This window comes from Varroa jacobsoni, unplaced genomic scaffold (genome assembly GCF_002532875.2).
Source record: "Varroa jacobsoni isolate VJ856 unplaced genomic scaffold, vjacob_1.0 scaffold_265, whole genome shotgun sequence".
In the NCBI taxonomy this organism is placed as follows: domain Eukaryota; kingdom Metazoa; phylum Arthropoda; class Arachnida; order Mesostigmata; family Varroidae; genus Varroa; species Varroa jacobsoni.
This window is the reverse complement of record NW_019213167.1, coordinates 16833-37841: the sequence shown is the minus strand read 5'-3', so window position 1 is coordinate 37841 and position 21009 is coordinate 16833. Positions and strand designations below refer to the sequence as shown.

At 39.1% G+C, this 21009-nt stretch overlaps 1 protein-coding gene and 1 long non-coding RNA gene across 8 annotated transcripts; one reads left to right on the top strand and one right to left on the bottom strand.

Moving 5' to 3' along the window:
- Nucleotides 1–2863: 2863 nt before the first annotated feature.
- Nucleotides 2864–7386, bottom strand: mRpL1 (mitochondrial ribosomal protein L1). Its single transcript, XM_022830323.2, has 5 exons — nt 6986–7386; nt 6390–6527; nt 5859–5937; nt 5055–5486; nt 2864–4285 (listed from the first exon to the last, which is right to left on the bottom strand). The coding sequence occupies exons 1-5, from the start codon at nt 7252–7254 to the stop codon at nt 4007–4009; spliced, it is 1197 nt and encodes a 398-aa protein (XP_022686058.1). The 5' UTR covers nt 7255–7386; the 3' UTR covers nt 2864–4006.
- A 464-nt stretch (nt 7387–7850) lies between these two features.
- Nucleotides 7851–19791, top strand: LOC111258793 (uncharacterized). 7 transcript variants are annotated; one of them, XR_015310289.1, is made up of 6 exons: nt 7851–7961; nt 10557–10773; nt 15341–15614; nt 16682–16797; nt 17274–17330; nt 18909–19791. It is a non-coding gene; the product is annotated as an uncharacterized LOC111258793 (long non-coding RNA). The 7 variants fall into 7 exon arrangements; XR_015310294.1 differs by lacking the exon at nt 18909–19791 and adding an exon at nt 18016–18237; XR_015310291.1 differs by lacking the exon at nt 16682–16797 and having other exon boundaries at nt 18909–19048.
- Nucleotides 19792–21009: the final 1218 nt, after the last annotated feature.

The window sequence follows — 21009 nt, the reverse complement described above, 5'->3', positions numbered from 1 at the left end:
ACAAATCAAGTGGACGTAATCTTATTTAACGTTTTGCTAAATTCAACAGTGACTTCTATAGTATTAGATATTTTTATAGGTCAGAACAAACCTTCATTTTTCTGCGAGCCATCTCCAACACATCGATAGTCTAAGCACCTCTTCGGTGTACTTCACCTTGTCAGCCGAAACAATTCGGAATTCTTCACAAATGCTTAATAGTACCTTTAAAGTTTTTGAGTCAATCATCTTCATTAGACTCACACCAATCAAAAATATTTAGAAAAGTGCATTAAGGTTCATATGGTTGCCAATGCATCAATTTTACGTACCTTGTCTCTATCATTATTTTGGTTTTTATGTGTAATTATGAAATAACCATCTATGTATGAATTCATACCTGGAGTTTTCGTCTGCAACAGCAAAGCTCAGTATTTCAATAGTGTGTTCAATACATTTGAAGTCGCAATCACGCTTGAGTTGAAGAGAAACAGCCGATTCGAGTAGGTGATGATTTGTTTTCATAGAATTGTGGAATGTTTTAGTTCCAAGACGACAAAGAACTCTAATCTGAACTAAACGAACACATTAGAGTTGACAAGCTCTAGCGAAGATCAACAAACGATAAAGCTAAACTTAGAGGAAAGTAGGGAGCTAATGACATTTAACAATATTCCGATTCTAACTGTACAGAAATATTTTCTGGGATTAAATAATTAGCTATAATTATAGAGCGGACTGCAGACCTTGGCTACCAGAGCGTCTAGCCTATTTGTGACTATCCAGATTACATCGCCCTTTGAACCGGTAAGAGTTGGTTAAATGGACTGCAGTAAGATCGCCACCGAAAAATAAAAGGCATAATTTTCCATGCCGATTAAGCAGTGGTCCACCTTTTCAAAGGAACCATCCGGCGCGGGCATTAGATTCATCGAATCCTCCTACGTCTATCTTTCCTCGCTGGACTAGCGAGATAAATCTGCTGGAAAGCTTAGCCTTGGGCACGAATAGGCCATAGGTTATCCCGTTTATACAACTGGCGCTCGAGCAGAGGCGAAGCTTCTTTTGAAGCTCACACTCCGTCTTAAATTGTCCTAGGCCGCTCTGGAAGAATATGAAAACGATCACTGAATTGATCCTTTCGCTGAACCAGCCTCTTTTATACCGGCAAGTCCAGGACTGTTCTAGGCATTTCAGGATTCGAGTCTGGGCAAGCAGGTAATGCGTGGGCTTGAAAATCAACAGAGGCAGCTGCACTAACCCGACTAACGATGCTGTGACTCTGGTTCTGTTCCTTAATGTTCTCGAGAAAAGTCAGAGAGCTCCAGCCGGTTTACCATACCGTATTTTTCTTAGGCGAGGGCATAGAAATTTTCCTGTCGTCAAGTATGTCGACCATAGCACTCTGATGGGCCGGGAGCCGCTTTTATAGATGCTTCTCGAACAATTAGCTCTTAAACCGCGCCCATTTATTCGACCCGCCGTTTAAAACCATAGCCTCGGCAAATATAGCAACCCACAGGCCAAACAGTAACGCGGCCAACTTTGGGTGTTTTTCACGAATTCTAATTGTAGAATCCGTTGTTGAGCATGGAGTAGCCTAACCGTAGCAAATCGGGCGGAAGAATAGCCTTGATGTTCTCAACAAAAGCCTCAAGCACTGCAGCCGCGTTGTCCTCACTTGTGTCTGAGCACGTAGCGCGGAGTCATTTACTTATTCTTCTAGCGCAAGACAAGCATCGAACATTATCGTCTATAAGTCCTAGCATATCCCGAGAGCTCGATCCATACTGCCACCAAATGCTACGATGCGCTACAATGCTTACCACGGTTTAGTAGGCAAACATTGCAGCGCTGCACCACTACGAACACTACCGTTCAATTGGCGTTAAATAGCCTCTCATAATCCAACATGGACCACAATTACCTAGGAATTATATTATTAAGAGTCGCTGCACACATCGAAATATATGCGTATCCTTCACATAAATCGCAAATTACCTATAAGTGGTAATTCGACCGTTTTAATTTTACGTTGAAAACTGAAAAATTAATGATTTGATGTATTGTTCTAATAGCAGACATTAGTCAACCTGATATGTTATCAATAGCTGGTTTTTAGAGCAATAATATTGCTAATCCGGTTTCGGAAACAACGGCCTCCATTATTAAAAATATTTTTAATAGTGACAATTAGAGTCGGTGAAATTTGATCTGAAGTGATTCTAAATTTCTTTTATTTTATTCTATATGCGAATACCTATTTATCCGAGAACATCGATCACTTGTCATTTTTCGGTTTGTGCCCTTACGTGTTTTTGTAATTAAGCTCGTAATCTCTATAGTTATGTTACGTTGATACTTGTCACCTAACTTTGAAAATATAGCGTTATTACGAAAAGCAGAGGTATGTCTAGAAACACTCTTAGAGGACAGCTTTTATTTTTGTCTTCTTCGCCCTTACCCTTTCAATTCTCTCACTCTTTTTTCAAACCGCGTAACGTTTACCGTAACAGCGTACCAGCTAAATGATTGGAAATAATTTTGTATTGATTCGATGATAAAGCTGCCGTTGTACTCTTAAATGTTAAGATTCTTCATTGAGCTGTGACCACTGCGTATGGTCGAGTTTTCAAACAATTTTTATAATCTATATACAAAGCTTGTCTGCTCTAGTCATATATCGAGTATACCTAACTGGGTATAATTATTCGCTCACTAACGCTGAAATAAACCTCAACTAATAGAAGTACATGCTGACTCGAATGAATAAAATGTATACGAAAAGTGGTTGTGGTCAGTCGAAACGATTTTTTTCAAACCATACATTTAGTAATTTGTTAGTAATAGCTCCGTCGACATATCACAAAAGTAACATAAAATATTTTCAAGTCATTTTGAAGTGCAAGCGTTTGTCAGCCAAATACAAATCGAATGCAGCTGAAATTTATTGGTGAGCCAGGAGTTTTTACATTATCGTTTACCAATGACACTTAATAAAAATAATTTTGGAACGAATAAAACTAAACAGCACTCTCAGACACGGCATTCTAATCAGATTTGCAGATGCTTTTTGTTTGGTAAGATATTAAGTGTATAGTACTATCAGCGTTAAAAAATCAGGACAGAGTAATCTTTAAATTTAAGCGAAAATTACTAGAGCATGCAAACCATAACCTCAATAAAAATAAGTAACTGATTTTATTCATTATTCTCCAAATTCACCATTGGAATTTTTTCGGGTTTAAAGGCATAATAATAAAAGTACTCTCTATTCTCGGTCCAGTTAGGGTAATAAGGTCATGATAACATCCGAGTCTCGAATTTCACACAAGTTTAAAAATATATAGCTTAACAGATTGATACAATACACAGATTGTATTTCTGCAAAGGTTAACTTATGACATAGAAGTCGGAGGAAGTAGTGGAGTTTTACATAATATTTACACATTTCGTGCTCAAAATAAATGGGTCAAGATCCCCAGAGAGAGAGAGAGCGTAAATTAAGACAGCCTTTTACATTTTTAAGCTTTGAACCAAGATCCCCAGAAACAGAGTAAATTAAGACAGCTTCTCACATATTCAATCTAAAGCTTTTCTGACATGGTATTAAGCTAAGGAACTGCCAAAATTCGCATGATATAAACTAGTCGATTAAGGTAATAGGAAACTTATTTAACAATAATAAAAATGATCCGCCTTATAATATACTAATATCTAAGACCTTATAAACTGGTCTGCTATCGCAACAGTTACCAATCTATGATAACACATTAGCTGAAGCTTTTTAATCACATGCTCATGAACTCGCGAGACATAATAGTAACTACTTAAAAAAAAAAGCTTAAAGAAATTAAAAAATGTGTGTTCCACTTCAGTTTTTATCGTATAGCGTATCCAACGTCCTATTTTTTTGGATTTCTGCCTATGCTGCTAGCTAGTCAATAATTATTTTTGTACATATGATCAGCTATACATTATTTTTTATAAACCTTTTAATAGATTTATATAGCTACTTTGAGGACTGCTAAGTAGTTTGGAATGTTTTGTTCGCATCTTCGTTTCCTTCTTTGGCCTCCTTTTCATCGTCAGCGTCTTGGGTCTCGTCTCTTTGAATCACAATAGCCTTCTTTTGTTTGTCCAGCTTGTTCCGTCCAGCCAATTCCGCAACGACAGTTGTCTCAGCAATATACTTCTCATAAGGGTCTCTATTTAGAACAAAGCGTTCTGGTGACGGAGGTGAACTGATGAAAACTTGCGTGATAAAAGAATTAATCGGTCGACCTGACGGCATATGCTCGTTTACCTGAAAGTTAAGGTTTGTTGATTTCTTACAGTCAGAATGCCTAAAAGGATTACTGAAAAATATTACTTAAAGTCATTTCGTTTACTTAGATAAACGCTTCAGGTAACTTGAGACTAGCAGGGCATTTCAGTAATTATAGGTATCGCACATGCTTACCAAGCGGTAAGGAGGCTTCTAAGAACACAGTATGATTATTTCTTGAAAAGAAAAATGATAAGGATGACGTTTTAGAGAGTGGTTTATTTCCAGAGGCCAAAGTACTTAGATATTTCCGAGTTCAAGTGACATTGAATTTTGTAGAGCAGTAATTATCAAGTGATGGCGGACTAGAAACCGCCACGTACCGACTCACGCGCCACAATTACTCCAGACAATACAGAAAAAATCCGCAAAGGACACTACTAAGATTAATTAAAACCGCAGGCTAGTTGTATTTGTTTTTACTGCAGAAATGACAATGCATCTCTGAAAATGTTTTAATAAATTATTTGAAGCTCAAAGCTTTTATTAAGATAACTGCGCTAATTACAGCTGAATTATCTGCATCGTTATGACGAATCTTAATTATTAGATCTTCCTTATAACGAGTTTGTTTATTTGACCTAAAGTGGAAGGTAATATAAACTCCAACGCGTAGCTTTCTGGTATAATTTTTGCACAGATGACATGTTTTTCATAAATTTAATGTACTTTGAAGCAAAACCTGATAAAAAAAGACAAAATTCTTGCGTACATTATTACTACTATTGAGTAAAAATGCTTATCATACCTCGGTAAAGAGGAACTTCAAATTGGCTTTGATTTGATCAAGAGGCATGTCTAGTCGGGCCAACGGCACAGAGAACTGTGCGTAATCCGGTTCGTATGGGTCTTTCCTTGCTTCATACACAACCGACTTGCGGAAGAGTTTGACAAGTGTGAAAGGGTCACTTGTCATGGTCTTCTGTGGGGTTGGCATCTTTTTTTTCAGGATGTTTCGCAGAGGCAAGAGCTCTTCCATCATGTCGACTGAACTCAGTATGTGATCGTATAGAGTATGGTCTATTTCGCCAGCGGTAATTTTTTTCACAAGTGCCGTTCCCCCTGCCAAATCAGCTCCATTGTCCATCAGCTTAACAGCATCGTCCGAGGAACGGCAGAAACAGAGGATCTTGGTGATACGGCTTTTATTTGGGAACACGTGAGGGTATAATAGAGTGCCCTGAAAATGCCACAGTAAATATATTATTTAAGCAAACATTAGATCAAGAGCTTACGTTTGTAGAAACACATAGATGAACGAGCGTTTTTTAAGACGAACAATAGGTTCAGATCGACAGCACTACAAGGGTCCATGAAACTCAATCAGCAAATTCATAGTAAAAATTGATTTAGCTCCATGTTTAGGACTAAGGGAGACATCGAACAATATAAGACTGCTATTTTTAAGGACGAACGAGTGACACGTCAAGGCCGAGAATGGATATACCCCGAATAATAATATGTTCCGTGATTCAAATTATTCGATTGTATTTTTTTACGGAATAAATTGAAAATATAGTGAACGTAAGATACCGTGAACAAAATGACTAACCTCGAAACGATCCAGATACTTGTTCTTCTTTTTAGCTTGCATATTTAGCTCAACAGTTGCTATAAGAATGTTGTCACTCCTGAAGCGCCGAAGCTTTTTCGTTAGCGAAAGTTTGTTATAGTTTGTGGTAGTAATTTATTTAGCTTTGAAGGTCTATCGACTTCCTCAATAAACCCCTTTAAATTCTGCTTCTTCTTTGTTACTCTTCCTTTTATATTAATTTTAGAGGTTTTTTTTTGCAACCAGAGCAATTGTGATCCACTTTAGGCATAAAAATGAATCAATGTGCAAACGACTTCCAAAGGTATTACATTTTCCGTATTAATCTGGTAAAAATTATAGAAATGATTGGTGGAATCAAGAAATATGTACACACAGAAGCAGTTTTCATTAGCTTTGCAGTGTAAGGCAATGGATGAGCATATCCAAATCGTTAATCTACATATACATTGACACAAGGATGAATTATATCGTTGAAATATTGCAGAAATCGAAGTAAAGCATAAACAAATGCATTTCTTTTGTACATGCCTGTCAAACATCGATGGATGCATCAGCTCTCGGTGCATCTGAATACACTCTTCAAGCGAGTAGGTCTTTTCTCGATACCACGACCGAAAATATACGTCCTCTTGCAGTTCAGATGGAAGGTTATTACCCGGATCATATCTGTGGGCAGTTAGCAGACAAATATCCAAACAGCGTGGTGACAAAATATCCAGCCAGCTTAAGAGTGACATAATGCGGGTATAAAATATAGTAACAAATGCAGTAGTATAATTTAAATGCACAAAACAAGTAAGTTTGCTATTTTCATAACATCTACACAACTTGACAACCAAAATTTGTCCTCTGATTCGCTCATAGTGTGAGAGTACTAGGACGTCCAAGCTTCCTTGGGATAGTGAAGTACTATATTCATTTCAGTTGGATTAAATTAACAAACACATAATAAATGTGAATTACTGCTATTGGTGCAGACTTTTAAAAGCATGGCTTGCAAAGCGAAGGAAATATGTTACATTACATACAGATCGAATCAGTTGAGCGCGGTGATTACGGGATCGCGCACTAAACCGATATAACATTTTCCTATAAGAATAATAAATATCAAAAAGTCAACGCACCTTTTACTCTTGAGTACAGTCTTTCTAAGAGCAGCAGATTTTTGAGACGTAACAAAATCTACTTCTGTCTCTTCCAGCTTTTGTAGCTTGCGCGCCCGGTTACGTTTCTGAGCAGCTAAGATCAGCTTTTGGTGCTTCTGAGTAGGATACCCACGATTTTGCTCATACGGAAGCTTCAATGGGTCCTGCATGCCAAACGCTGACGAGAAGAGCGGCACTTTATGAGGACCTAAAGGTCGCCAAAATCCGCGCATCATACAAATCGACATCTTTCAAATTTGCGAATTCGAATCGATTTTAAATGCACTGACCGCCCGCACCAACAATAAACTGTGAGTCCTACTCCTTTGGCTAGGAATACAACGTGGAGCAGACCAACAACAAAAAAAACACGGCCCTAGTTGGATACAGTACAGAAGATGGCTGCGAGAGCAACTAGTGCACCAGCTGTTTAGGCGGCCGAAGAGCGCCAATTTCAAATTTCGCATTTCGTGATATTAAAATAACTTCCGCTGCTTGGGTTCTCCACGCACACATAAATTAAAACGATAACAAAAGCTAATTGATATTCACATTGCCCAATTGAATACAACTTATTTTCATAAGCAACAAAAAATAGAAAACTTCCCAGAGCAAAAGATCATATCGGTTACCTGAAAATACATCGAAAATGCTTAAGCTAACATTTTATTTTACAGTCTCACTTCTATCAGAAGTATAAAGAGATCGCTCTGCCAAGGTGTCAGTTTTTCAGTAAAGGACGCTTGTTACATTAACATTAAAGTAATAAAACAATATTATAATCTATTATTCGTAACTGAACCGTAGAGGGAAATCTGTCTTCTTTGTTGTAGGAACTCTTGGACCAAACGCGTCCATTCATCTTAAGATGCTCCAATGTTTTGGGTACGAAATGTTAGAAAATGGTATTTAAAATACTTTCGGTATATTGGAATCAACATATGTGTTCTTGAATGTAAGTTTCGATCTTATGCGTAGGTACTCGCGTTATGGTCATTAGGCTGTTAGAAGAGCTATCGGTTAATTTGATTATTTCAAATCTTAAAAGCCGTTGGGTTTCCCTAGGACGTTACACTGTTATCTCATTATTTTGTTTACGAACTACTCGATATTTAACTTCGTCTGTTGACTCCAACCCCACAGCTAATGTATTAAACTAAACACTCTTTGTGCTTATAAGCCCATTGCTAATGCTAGTAATGATCATTATAAGAGGCATTCGTATCCATTTGCATAATCCACATGATCTGGTTAATTGTATGTCTATATTTATTTTTTACACAGTATGGCGTTTAAGTTCGGAATTTTTGAGTAAATTTAGAAGAAGCGGCAGTGCCAGAATAGGGCGCTAATGAAGCGGTGAACATATATTTACATCGATAAGCCAAATTACTTTAGTATTTTTATTAAATGTCATTTGCCTTCGCACCGACCAAGTTTGCCAATTCGCTCCCGTGTTGCTATTTACTAGGTCTGGAAACGACTTTCATTCGTAGAATAACATAGCTTCAAAAAGTTGCTCAAAAAAAGATCCATTTTTGAGACGAAAAATTTATCACCTAATCTACGAGCGAAAAATGGGTTTTGATAGTACATAAAGCGTCCCACTAAAATTATAGTTAGCTTCGGTTATACAGAATGCATCAGCTGGCCAAGGATAGTAAGCATGAGCTCCCAACGCATTCTACCTAGTGATGTCTGCTTTTGCACCTGGGACGGTTCGATCGATGGGGACGACTTCCGTCGTTTACCTAATTTCTCTTCAAGTCTTTTTTATGTAAACATTTTTGTTAAACGTACGAAAGCGTTCCCTGCTCTTAGATTCAGTTTCCAAGAACTCTATAAGAGCTCCTAGTTTCGACTCTCTGTAGCTCACTAACTGTTGTTGCTTCTTCTTAGAATTACAAATAGCCTATTTGGCGGTCTTCACTCTCCGCGTCCGGTGCCTGATTCACTTCAGTTCCACTCTTATAATTGCTAATAGGTTGTCGCTTCTCCAAACACAGAGAATCATTGAATATATATGACCCATACACTTCTATCGTTGTTACCTTTCCAGCGTAGACGTCAAGCATCTTCTTCTTTCCCGTTCTTGTTTAGTGGTTGTTAAAATACCATTATCCTTTGTGCTATCTCCTCTTCTGCTATAGAAAAGCCGATACTGATTTCCTATTCTGGGACGCAAGTAGTAGCTGGTAAGGATCACAGCCATAGCGGCTGCCGCTGACTAGGCTGTACGTAGATAAGCAATCAATTTTTTTTAGACTTATTATGAACAAACAAAGAAAATAAAAAAAATCAAACAGCATCTTATTATACCTTACACTAATCAAAGCATACATTTCTAGATGTCATGCGGCTCCCTCGAGAATACATTACTGATTTAGCTTGATATTTTGTTCAAAATATACATATTTGTTAAAGGATATTTTTCTGCAATGTACAGCACACAAAGTAAATTATATCGAAAACCTCGTGCCCCAATCCGTAAACCGGTTAAAACGATGTTTTAGATTAAGGTTTATTCCAGATTATTACATGGGCAATGGTAGCCTAACACTTTGTGATCGAGTCTTCATTGAGCGTCGTCCAAAGGTTTTTTTTCTAAATCAAAAGAAGGTTGCACAAAGTAAAATCTTTACAACAGAGTACAATGGCCATATTTTTTTTTTATATGCATCTAGTATAGCATTGACGTATTTTGCAAAAAAAAATCGGTCTGTACATGCTCCGCTCGTACTATGGTGTTTTGTAATGTAAGGTACAGCTATAAAATAGTTTGTCTAAATTCAACCAATATTCATAATGCTATTCCGTTGAATACGCCGATAGTGGTAGTGGTAGTAGTTTCAGCACTAAAATGGCTGCTTTGGCGGGGCTTCTCGTTAGAATTTCTTAACTTAGTGTCAATTTTGTGCGTTTCGTCTATATCTCGATATCCTAACAATTCTAAAATGGGCTTGGAGACACCTAACGACGTTTCCGTTTATCATCCTGAAAACCTGCCTTCCATTTTTAACAGATGATCGAGTACGACAAACTATTTAACACAAGCGTATTTTCCAAATCAGTCTTAGTCAATGCATGACAAACATAGAAATATGTCCTTACAGAAATTTGCATGGATCTGCCCAAGTGACCATCTGAGCGATCTAAATCTGACTAATGAGCCGCGAGAATAGTTAAAAGATGGTTACCCTGACAAATGACTGATGCAAATTTCAATCATTATTTTGTCCAATATAAATAGTAAATTTAGTAAACGTTTCGCAAAGTTGAATTGTCACACGACAGCTTGTTAGAGGTCGACAACCTTCGTAGCCCAGTATAAGTTCTGAGCCTCATATTATCCGTGATTTTCATTCCGTCTAATACCAAACGGAGCTTCTGGACGTAAAACTTAGCTGACTTTAAGGGATCAGGACATCTATTAACTAACTCTGTTATGTATGGCTATATTTTTTTTCCGAATTTGCAGTTACAGTTTAGTGGAAGGTCATTCATCAACACTTAGATTTGGCCTTATTTTTTTCTTGTGCTTGTTTTGTAGATTAAATTTTTATCATACGGTGTGGATTGACATAACCAGCGTGCTTCTCCACTATATCATTGGCAATTTACTGCACAAGAGAACGTTGGCGCCACTTCGAAGTGAACGCCTTCGACGAACGATTATGCTGCATCGGATGGAAGAAGATGATACACCAGCTCTCACACGAAGTTGATTCTACGCGCCCTAAACCGTGTAACATACGCAAACATTTACCGTAAGGTCTTTATATTTACTACAAATTTACATGTTTATCAAACTACTGTATAATTAAACGAGTTTAAGGTAGCAAAACTCATATGGAAAACATAATAGACAGTTACAACGATAAGCGCTTTTTGGCTCGCCTCGTGCAGCCGTCGACTGCAAAATTTAAATTGTTGGGAGCAGAAAATCTGTCTTTAAAATAACGACTAACTTTTTTATGATTCATAGCTTATATTTGTTCTAATTCTTTTCTCACATTTTATCACTTTAAGGCTTGAGATAAACATAACAAGCATAGTTTTTGAAATAAATCTTTTATCTTAAGGGTCTAGTATACGTTTTGGATACAGCCTCACACAGAAGCTTAAATATAGTAATTAGTGACAGAAACAATAGAGTGTTTTTTATGACATAATTCAGTGTATCAAAAATGTAGAAGTTGGGAGTAAGGGTATGTTGGTCGGAACGAGCCAATAACTTATTTGGCTTAGAACCCTTTGACGACCCTAATTGCTTCTAATATGTAAGGACCGCTGTAAGGGCACTTTCCTCTATGCACGCAACTTCAATAATGAAACCTATGAGCAATTTCCTAAATAATTAAGTTGTAGCGGTCTTTGAAAGAGCCAAGTTCTGGGCACGCAGATTTGCGGACAGCACTGAACTTATACGAACACCGCGTCAGACAGAATCGATGTACCCTTATTTCTTTATTGTACAAGCACCATCAGGCTCGAGTTTATTCAAAACTTAACAGATCGGCGAACGGCGAATCTTGACCTTGTCACATACCACTCGCAACCTAGGGCCCTTTCGCAGGCCGTAATGGAAGACGCTAAATTTCCTAAATGCAAATGTAAAACTCGTCTTCGTTGCTGATTACATAGGTCACTTATGATGTAATCGTAGGCAATGTGTTACCGCTTTGTATAAGGCAAGGTTATAAAGTAAGGTTGCAAGGGCTGTTTAAATATGAGCGCCATTAGGTAGCCGGACCTGCGCTAATACTTAGGACGGTTTAGCTGTGTCAACAACAACAACCGGGCCTTATGTTACAGGCCACCTTTGAAGGGAGAAAGACTGAACAAGTGCTAACATAAGAAACGAGGGCCGGAAGAAGGGGTGGTCAAACGACGCTAATATGATTATTTGTCTTATGGCATATTTGAATCGATTGACTGAAGGTACGCCATTTCTATTCTTCATAGTGTATTCTGTAGAGTCAGATACGCGTAAACCGATTTTCGTATTGCTACTTCAGATATACTGGAGTAAAGGCTTGAAAACCGTCGAGTGCAATGCCTTTTAACAACTTTATTGTGTTACATTATGACTACAACAATTATTGACTATATCCAATTGTTTCTTTTGTGTTGCGTCTTGGACGTAGACGCTTGCGCAATTCGGTATTTCTCCGTCGACATAGCTTTATGCCCCCAAGACTAAAATCAAGCTATAATAATGTGACCCGAATAAGCTCCCTAATCTTAAGCGAAATGCCGTGCTTGTGACACCCGTCTTTTCAATAAAATGTACCTAATATAGTGAATCGAATATTCATTGTCGGGAAGATTTTGAGCAATTCCGAAGATGCCAGTTCATTTGCTGGGGCACTGACGGCATACTTAGCAGCCACTACGCGTCCCTCTAGATCTGCAACCTTATATCAAACATCGCCTTTACTGCCCCTAGTTAACACTGTGATTGAATGAATGAATACACCGTTAAAGCCATTTGCCGTATACTAGTATTATACGCGTAAAGATATCGGGCTGGGACGGGATCGAGCCTTCTTTGATTCGGTAGTTATCTACATATATCGATTCCGAAGATGTAGAACATCTGCGTAATGCTAATAGGGCACGTTAGCGTGACGAACGCATCACCAAGAACCAACAACGAAACAGCGTTTGTCGACAGAGTTAATGCCTTAGCTAATCAAAATTAGGCACGACGTGAGCTGGACGGGTGCGGCCTAATGTTGACGCTATTTTCCTCTTAAATAACCTGTAATGTGGCTGATAAGACCTATGCAACGTTGAGGGCTTGCTGTAGTACCGAGCGATGCTTAATAGGTTAATCTGACGTTGCGCTGTTGCGGGCAAGTATCGCAACGTTATCGGTTGCGTATACCCTTTATATAAACGTCCACGGTATCATTACCTTAAGCCATTTGAATCACAACTTTACTGTAAATCACTACAACAACTTCTTCCGGTTGCTACGGCTGTAGTAGTTGTTGCAAGGACATTATGGCGAAAGAAAAAGTTAGCGGCGCGACCGCTTGATCCGTTATGAATTGCGGAGTCAGTAAGCGATTCCTCGTGCCTTACGACGTATCTAACAGCAAACTGTATAAAGGTATGGTATGCCCCGATTACTGATGTTCTTTAAGGGGAAAAATACCATTGGCCAAACAGGATGGCTAGGTGCGTGCCATCCATCTTTATGACGGATAAATTCAAAGAGTACGTGTATACGGTATCAATAGAATTGGAACGACACATCTGAGCGCGTGGCAGTAGGACGCAGGCCGAAGCTCGACTGCTAAAACGATCATATGGCAAATGAGATAGGCTCATTAGCGAAAATATAATTTCTTTGGACATTGTTTTGTCGTTCATTGCATCCTCTTTTATCCTTGACTTTCATACAGCAGTTGCGTACGAAAAATTCGCAGTATGAATGAAAGAAACATGCTATTGTAGGTACTTTTCAATTGCCATTTCTGAAATTTGTTCAAATAGGTGGTCCTTAGGCGAACGGGCTTTTTTTGCAGTTTTGCCTCAAATGAGGACATGGTAAATAACTGAACCCAAATTGCCATTTACTAAGCAAGTATGGGGAGCGTGCTTGTCGATACAGCCTTGTCCCGGTAAATTAATATAACTCTATTCCAACGGTTAGAGTACGATGCGTCTAGAAGTGCGGAAGTTGTATTTCGGAGTTAGCTTGCTACCTAGTTTCATACAAACTGCACCAAACGAATTGTAAAGAACTTCGAACTAGCGCTATAAAATCAATGCAGGTTTTCAAAAAGGAGCCGGCGTAATGCCAAGGCTTGTGTCCCACTCCAATAAAGGACCAAAGTTCAGAAACAAGCGGATAGTGCTTTTAACAGCAGAGTGGGTAACTTGTTTGCTTGGTAAATTTGAGGAATATGTAGTAGTATGTAGGGCTTTAATCAGGGCGTAGACGTACCTAGCTTTGTGCTGCAACTCAGCCGTGTGAAGGAATAGCAAACGGCAATACGGGACGTTACACTTGAAACAATATCCCCATATGCGAGCTAAATCATTACGGATATTTCGTAGACTTGTGGTTTTATGAGATTTGTCTGCCCAGCTGCATATAAAGTAATTCATTACAGCGGAAATCTGAAGAACCACTTGTGTTTTAATCATTTTCTCATGGAACATCGATTCATCTTTGTTTTTATTGTTATTGCATTAAAGAGATGCTGGTTTTCACGGCTTATGCTCACGATGGTAATTACGTAAAGGCAAATTTGTTTATTTCCGGGATCTAGTGTTGATTCTAACCCTGACAGTACTTAATGACTTTATTAATAATGTTATTCATTTATTCAGAAGTCTAGCGGCAGCCCATTCCGAGGGCATATACAAGGTTTTTGAATAGACTTTCCTGCCATAGGTGTCCTCGATACAATCTAAAAGAAAAACAGTAAACGATAAATTGGCATTGAAAAGGGGCGAGGACTGTTCTGTCGGCTGGGAAAGCAATGCCGGGTATTTTTTAGGACAGCCATGCAACTCTATTAATTACCTTGAAAAAGGGATAATAATGACGAGGGCATACTGTGTATCATATTTTCACAAATTGTGGACAAAAAAAAAAGGCAGAGAAAAAGAACTCAAATTAAGTTCTCTACCTTTGATTCACTATAGCTAAGCTGAAAATTCCGTTCGGACCAAAACTTTTTACCAAATAGGCAAATCAGGTAATTCTCAAGAGCGTAGTTCGCCGGCTGGCGTGCCAACTACTGACGGATTAAAGAGGTACAAATGTCGCTGATGAGAAAATCATAGAATTTTACATGAAGGCTATGTTAAAAAGTGGCAATGAAAAACTTGCTTCTGTGTTCAGCACGGAACCTCTTGGCCTGCCTATACACCTTACATAACAATCAATGTTTAACATGTCGAATGATCACAATCTGGACAAGCGCCTCAGCTTTCCACTTTATCGATACACCGATAAAGGGGCAACGTACGCTGGCCACAGTTGTGACAAAAGATTATTTACAATATTGAAACCACTGCTGACTGCCTATAATGCAGCGGACGCTTGATAGTTTCGAAGTATCGCTGTCAGTCTAATTTCCCAAGAAGAAAGGTAGCTGATTCTCATTAAAATCGAAATATAGATAATGCAATATTTAACTAAAACAAAAATGCCATGACGATTGTTCAAACGAAATCATTCAATCATAGATCATCCAGTATGGATATTTCTTTTTAAATTTAGTTTTGTGACATTTGTTTGAATGTGATGCGAAGTTGATGGTGACTTTGTTTTGAGGGTGTGTGTGCTCTTTCTGATGGATGTCATTACAGTTCGGTCGAATATGGCGGAATGTTAAAGCGTTGCCGATCTCCTAGAATTTGTTCCCACGATGGCGCCATAGTAACGCGTTCGCACGGTAAGCGGACGGACGCAAACGTAAATCCAGCCAGGCATAATCGTATCCCTGCCGGCCGTCTGAAGTGGTGCTGAACGGCAGCACCGAACGTAAAATTCAAAACGCTTTCATAACCTTCGAGGACCTGCAAATCCGGGAAATTATCGAATACGACGTGGCAGGCAATCACCCAGCGTTACTCGGCAACGGTAAAAATGTTATCGACTGTTCGATATTTTGAGATCATTGAAATATATTGAAACCTAAATGTAGCTAATAGGCTACTTCTGCTACCGCGTTAAGCTGTTGTGTATAACACGCAAGTTGTCTTACAATTATTACGTTCGTTAGATGTCAATAGAAAGCATTTTTCCTATATTTGGAACAAAGTCGAGTTAACATAATTACTTCGTTTGAAACGCTTGAACTCTGCAAAATTACGGTGTGTGCCTCATAATATGCAACATGTTTTATGTTGGATAATAAGTACCCAGAAAGTTGCGGCATATTTTTCGACCCATGTAGCTCTATAGGGTATGATATTAAGAACTACTAACGGTTTCAGCTGTGGAATATCTATATCAGGTATTTTCCTAACAATACGAGCTCATCTATCGTCTATTAGGTGGTTCTCGATCGTAAGCCTCGTATCTCTCGTGCGCTCGCCAGTTAAACCATAAGTGAAAGGTTAACTTTGGCACGAGTATAGTATACGGTTTGGCCGAGGGCCATCGCCGGTCACATCTAGCTCTCCGAGCGTGTAAATAACTTGTGGGAAAACGAGGTCGTTTGGGGGGCGTGATCGTGAAAAAGAGGGGTCGTGATCAACCCGTCGTCAGGCGAGCCACATTTATATTTTTGAGTAAATTATAGTATATCTGGTCTGAATCCAACTGCGACGCGAGCTTGGCATTCAAGCGTTGTGTGTGGCAGTCTCAGTTGCCACAGGGACACTGCTGTCCAACCTCCGGTTCCAAGATCATTGGTCCCAAAAGCAGGACTGTTTTCATTTATCACATGCTTCGGAGTGTAAGCTATAGATAACAGCTACCCGCGTGTCTGTTTTCTTCTGATCGTAACAATATTGTCTCTCGGAGTTGCACTTCTGCGGCTCTGCTCGCAGCTAAGAATCAATAGCTCTGAAGGCTCTATGGCCGACTAGTGACAATCTACTTTCGCGGTGTCATATTCTGCTAGGATCCAACAAAACGTAGAATTCCTGATGCAAAATCATTTAAGAAAGCTATTTAACGAAATTTTGATTACTAACATCTAGGACCCCCTGACGAAAAAACCTTTTCGATGAGCGAGTCGGGCTAGGATTGTACAGGTGTGCCGATCTCTGTCGTAGCTCAAAATGGTCGCCACAAGTTTCTCCTTTTCATTTTTAAGGTATAAACTATTTTAGAAATATAGATTAAAATGTGTGTTTATTATATCAAGCGGAGCCCAGCTTTCTACCATCGACAGGTCAGCACGATTCGATTTACCGAAAAGTCAACTTGGTTTTGACAATACCTTGTAACGGTCTCTAGCTATAAAGATTGCTTTTCGATAGAAAAGTACAGAACTAAGCGCTGCATTCCCATTATAGCATAGAACTATTTAGGACATTCTCTGCTGCTGTCTAATTGCCATGGCCGTCATGGTTTCAAGCGAAGTTCTATTTATTTTAAATGCCAAATAGTCTAATTTTAGCCCTAACGAATGTTCCGGCCGTGCCATATTCTTTAAGGTTTAGTGTAACCAATGGCCATGATTTCCATTCTTGATAGCCGTTTTACCGAGTGGTTTCAATTCGCGCCTCCCATGTTTGTATCCGCCCTTATAGCTAACCAGTAGCATGTACAAACGATTCGTGTTTGCAGGGAATATGGGAACCTTTGTAGGACAATTACTACCTGGTGTTTCGATGTGAAGAGCTGGTAAGCAACATATCCGACTGTGGATTAATCAAAATTATACGGATTCCGCTAAAGTTTTGAGATTATAAGTTGTATATAAATGAAATTTCGAGAGTTCAATGTGAACGACATGTCAACATTCCGTTATCCTTGGAAGCCCAGTCCTAGGCTAAAACGTTAAAAAGAAGACTTATAGTTAGAGGCGAAAACAGTGACATCATAAAAAATGTTTGCCCATGAGTTACCAGCAAATGTGTCACTTATTTTGCTAACTTATATAGATAACCGTCTTGTAAAAATGCCGTTTACCAATGGCCACTCAGTGTAGAAGAATGCTATAGGCTGCATAATCTTCAATGGGTGAGACGTCGCTTCCTGTACCAACGATAGGTCCGATCGGCGAGGCGTTTCGAGGTAACGCCTCACTCGGATGCACAATGGTCACAGTGACTTAAACGTTGGTCAACATAGCTACGGATGATTCAGGTTGATAGTCGATAATGTTCCTATCCTCTCCAACGTCCAAATAGTATTTCATCCGCGCGGCCAAAATCAATACGGGTCGTTTTCATCATAGATGTCTTCGAAAACTGTTAATGTATCATACTTCGTTAATATTTAGCAGTCAATTCTGTACGAGAAATAGTTCACATTCTAATTGAAATGTCTAATCTGTAATTGGTGGATGTTTGTGATCTCGCCGCAGCTTGCGACATACCAATGTTCTTTCCGCAATCGTACAACTCATCCCTGGCCAGGGGCACGGATAAGTCCGGAAGCATGGTGCAAAGTTTTTCTAACCTGTATTAGCATCGTAGGTTAGTGAATCAAGTCTAGCTGAGTACTTCAAATAAACTTGTATGCAGTGAGTGCTCGTTGCTCATCGTTGCCTGCGATAATAAATTCACATTATTTTACACAGGCCTCATTTCAAAGACCAGTTAAACATCTCAAACGGGCTTTTAGGTACAAGTTTTTTTTCCTCACTCCTTTCATCTTAGGATAGGTGCCTTAAGTTTATAGCGAACTAGGAGCAAGCTCTCGACATTTTATCGTACAACGTTACACCTCCACTAGTTTTCCTTGTTTTAAAACTGCATCAGCGGACAACAGCGACTAAAGTTCGCGGCATCTGATTATATTTCCGGAGAGAATGCTCCTATCGAATTAGAAGGATCGAAGATGACCGTTTTTAGAAGAGGACAACAAATAATAAACAGGACGAGGGTCGGGTAGAATCTAGCTAAATGTCCCTTTCTTTCGTATGTTTTCGACAACCTCTGTATTAAGAGAAGTATACACGGGTTTTGATCCTGAGGGACGTTTTTCAGCCATAGGAAATCTTCAGCACGTAACTATGTATGCGTTCTTTCTGATGAATGGAGTCATCGACATTGTTCACGCGCGACAGGGGTGTGTAACGTTACTTAGCCGTTCGCTGAGTTTACGTAACTAGTAAAATCATTATCAACGTCGACCTGGTCGAGTCAGCCCGGTGACAGGAGTATTGCTTGTTTCTTTTTTATAGTTGGAGCATGTTTGTATTTTTCGGACCAATAGCAAATTACAGATAGCTAAAAGTTACCATATCCGTTCCAGGATCGACCGAGAGAAGGCAACGGTAGGCCTGAACAGTGCAAAAAACTTACTTCTTCTGGGAAGCGACTTCGCAGCTTTGATGAGTGCCACGCAAGGCAGCTCTTTTGTGGCGAATGTTTATTGTTTGGCGATCCCGTTTCGGTTTGCGGGGAAGCTCAACTATGGTCATGCTATGGTTTGCCACATTTGAATACCCAGACGAAAGAGTTGTTCTTCTAGCTACGTAACTACGAAATGCCATCATAATCTGGCGATAGAATTTGCATTTTGAATCCTATTAGACACTGGCTATGGCAATGTTTACGGAGTAACGGAGCGTAAAGTTTGCCTTCGACCAGCATGTTCGCTAGTGTATTCTCAGAGATGGAACCGCGAATTTGCCTCCGACCATGTGTTCAACGAGTTAAATTATCAAACGCCAATTGGTAGGATATTATTACGTGGCAGTCTGCTTCTACCGGTCTGACGGTATGAGAAAGTAGATCCAAATTCGAAGTTTACTTTGTTTGCTTGTATCTTGCCATGTTGACGACTGCTATTAAGCAGCCTTGCTAAAAGTTACGCTGCCTAAAACAAATGCTAAAATAAAGAAAATAAAACCATAGAAAGAACATTAGTTAAAAAATAGATGCGCTAAATATCCACTATGTATACATAGTCGAACTTGAAAAAGGTCCTAGCATTCAGTTTAAGTAAATGATATTCTATATAATTATGCCTATTAGATGTATCATTAGCTGTAACGGTCGCTTTAAGTCCAATGTATCTTCTATTGATTTCACCTACACGGTAGGGCTTCACTGGATGTGTTGATGCATACGCTGCTGAACTATTCGTTCACGGTGGCAGTCCTGATCATTTGCGCGGAGTGTGCTTGGCTACCTCAGGTAAGGAGACACCTGGACGTTCGTTTACTACGTTTTGTGTTCAAAATAAAAAGATAATTTATATATTGTACAGTTGTTTTAAGTATGTTTTATCTAGTTGTTCATTTATTTCGGGTCCATTGCCGTTCCTACTCATAGCCTATGGTTCAACGCCCCCCGGCAATATTTAGTGGTCAAGAAAATCACGAAGGCCACACGGTGGCGACATACTTTTTCGCAATGATTATTTGTATAGGGGTTAAGTCGTTCGCAGGGCGATGGATTTTCGACGATACCATTTCCAAGGTAGAAATGCATTTCATCATAGTTATAATCATTGGTACATGATCTATTTTTGGGTTTCGTCGTAGCGTTGATGTGTCCATTAGAAAGTGCGGCAAGTTTACAACTGGCTTATGGGCCCAGTCTCTCGAGCAGAAACGATAGCGTCGAAGTTAACTCTACTATAATACAACTTCCCTGCGAAACCTCAGACAGAATTAATGACAAAAGTGATATAATCACTATGTTTGACAATATGTATAACAGATATAGATGCATCTGCGTGAACTTTAAAATTATTACCGTTAGCCTCTTGTAAGTTGTAAGTACTGCTAGATTTTTTCCACGATTTACACCCTCATTGTTCTGAAATATATCTACAAAAAAAAAAATGTTCCTCGTGGAGCTCAGGCGTTTTCTTTAATTTTTCCTGTAAATCTGTTTACGTGCCACAGTGATACCTATGAACGATTACTGGTCGTAACTTTATCGATTAAGGTTGTTGTCCTTACATGTCGAGTACACGAGGTGTCCTGAACAGGAGGGCTCATCGTTTAAGGGGTGGGCAGGTGAACAAGCATAAGCTACAATATCGGCATAAACTACACAATTCCGGATAAAAATGCTTTGATTACTTCCTATTGGACTAAGCATTAAACGACACAATAGCAGACCGGGAACCGTGGGCCGTGGCATTTAGAACTCGCCTCTAACAGTAATTAAAAGCTAACCAAAGGACAAACTAAGGAAAATAAGAGCTACTTTATTTATTCAGCTAATTTATTTATTATGTCACAGTCGAAGTGAGCATGTAAATATCATTACATCATCTGGTCGTCTGTTGATTTGAAATGATATGCCTAAAATTTATCACAAGCAAAAATTTTTTTAGAATGTTTACTCTTTCACTTGCAAGAAGAACAAGAGAAGTCTATGTTAGGTAAGTGCAGGGT

Excerpts from the sequence above, each read along its gene's own strand:
- mRpL1 (XM_022830323.2), bottom strand. The coding sequence starts at position 7,254 with ATGTCGATTTGTATGATGCGCGGATTTTGGCGACCTTTAGGTCCTCAT. Across the intron at positions 6,528-6,985 it reads ACTGTACTCAAGAGTAAAAG|ATATGATCCGGGTAATAACC; the intron begins GTGCGTTGACTT and ends AACTGCCCACAG. Across the intron at positions 5,938-6,389 it reads CATCCATCGATGTTTGACAG|GAGTGACAACATTCTTATAG; the intron begins GCATGTACAAAA and ends TCGGCGCTTCAG.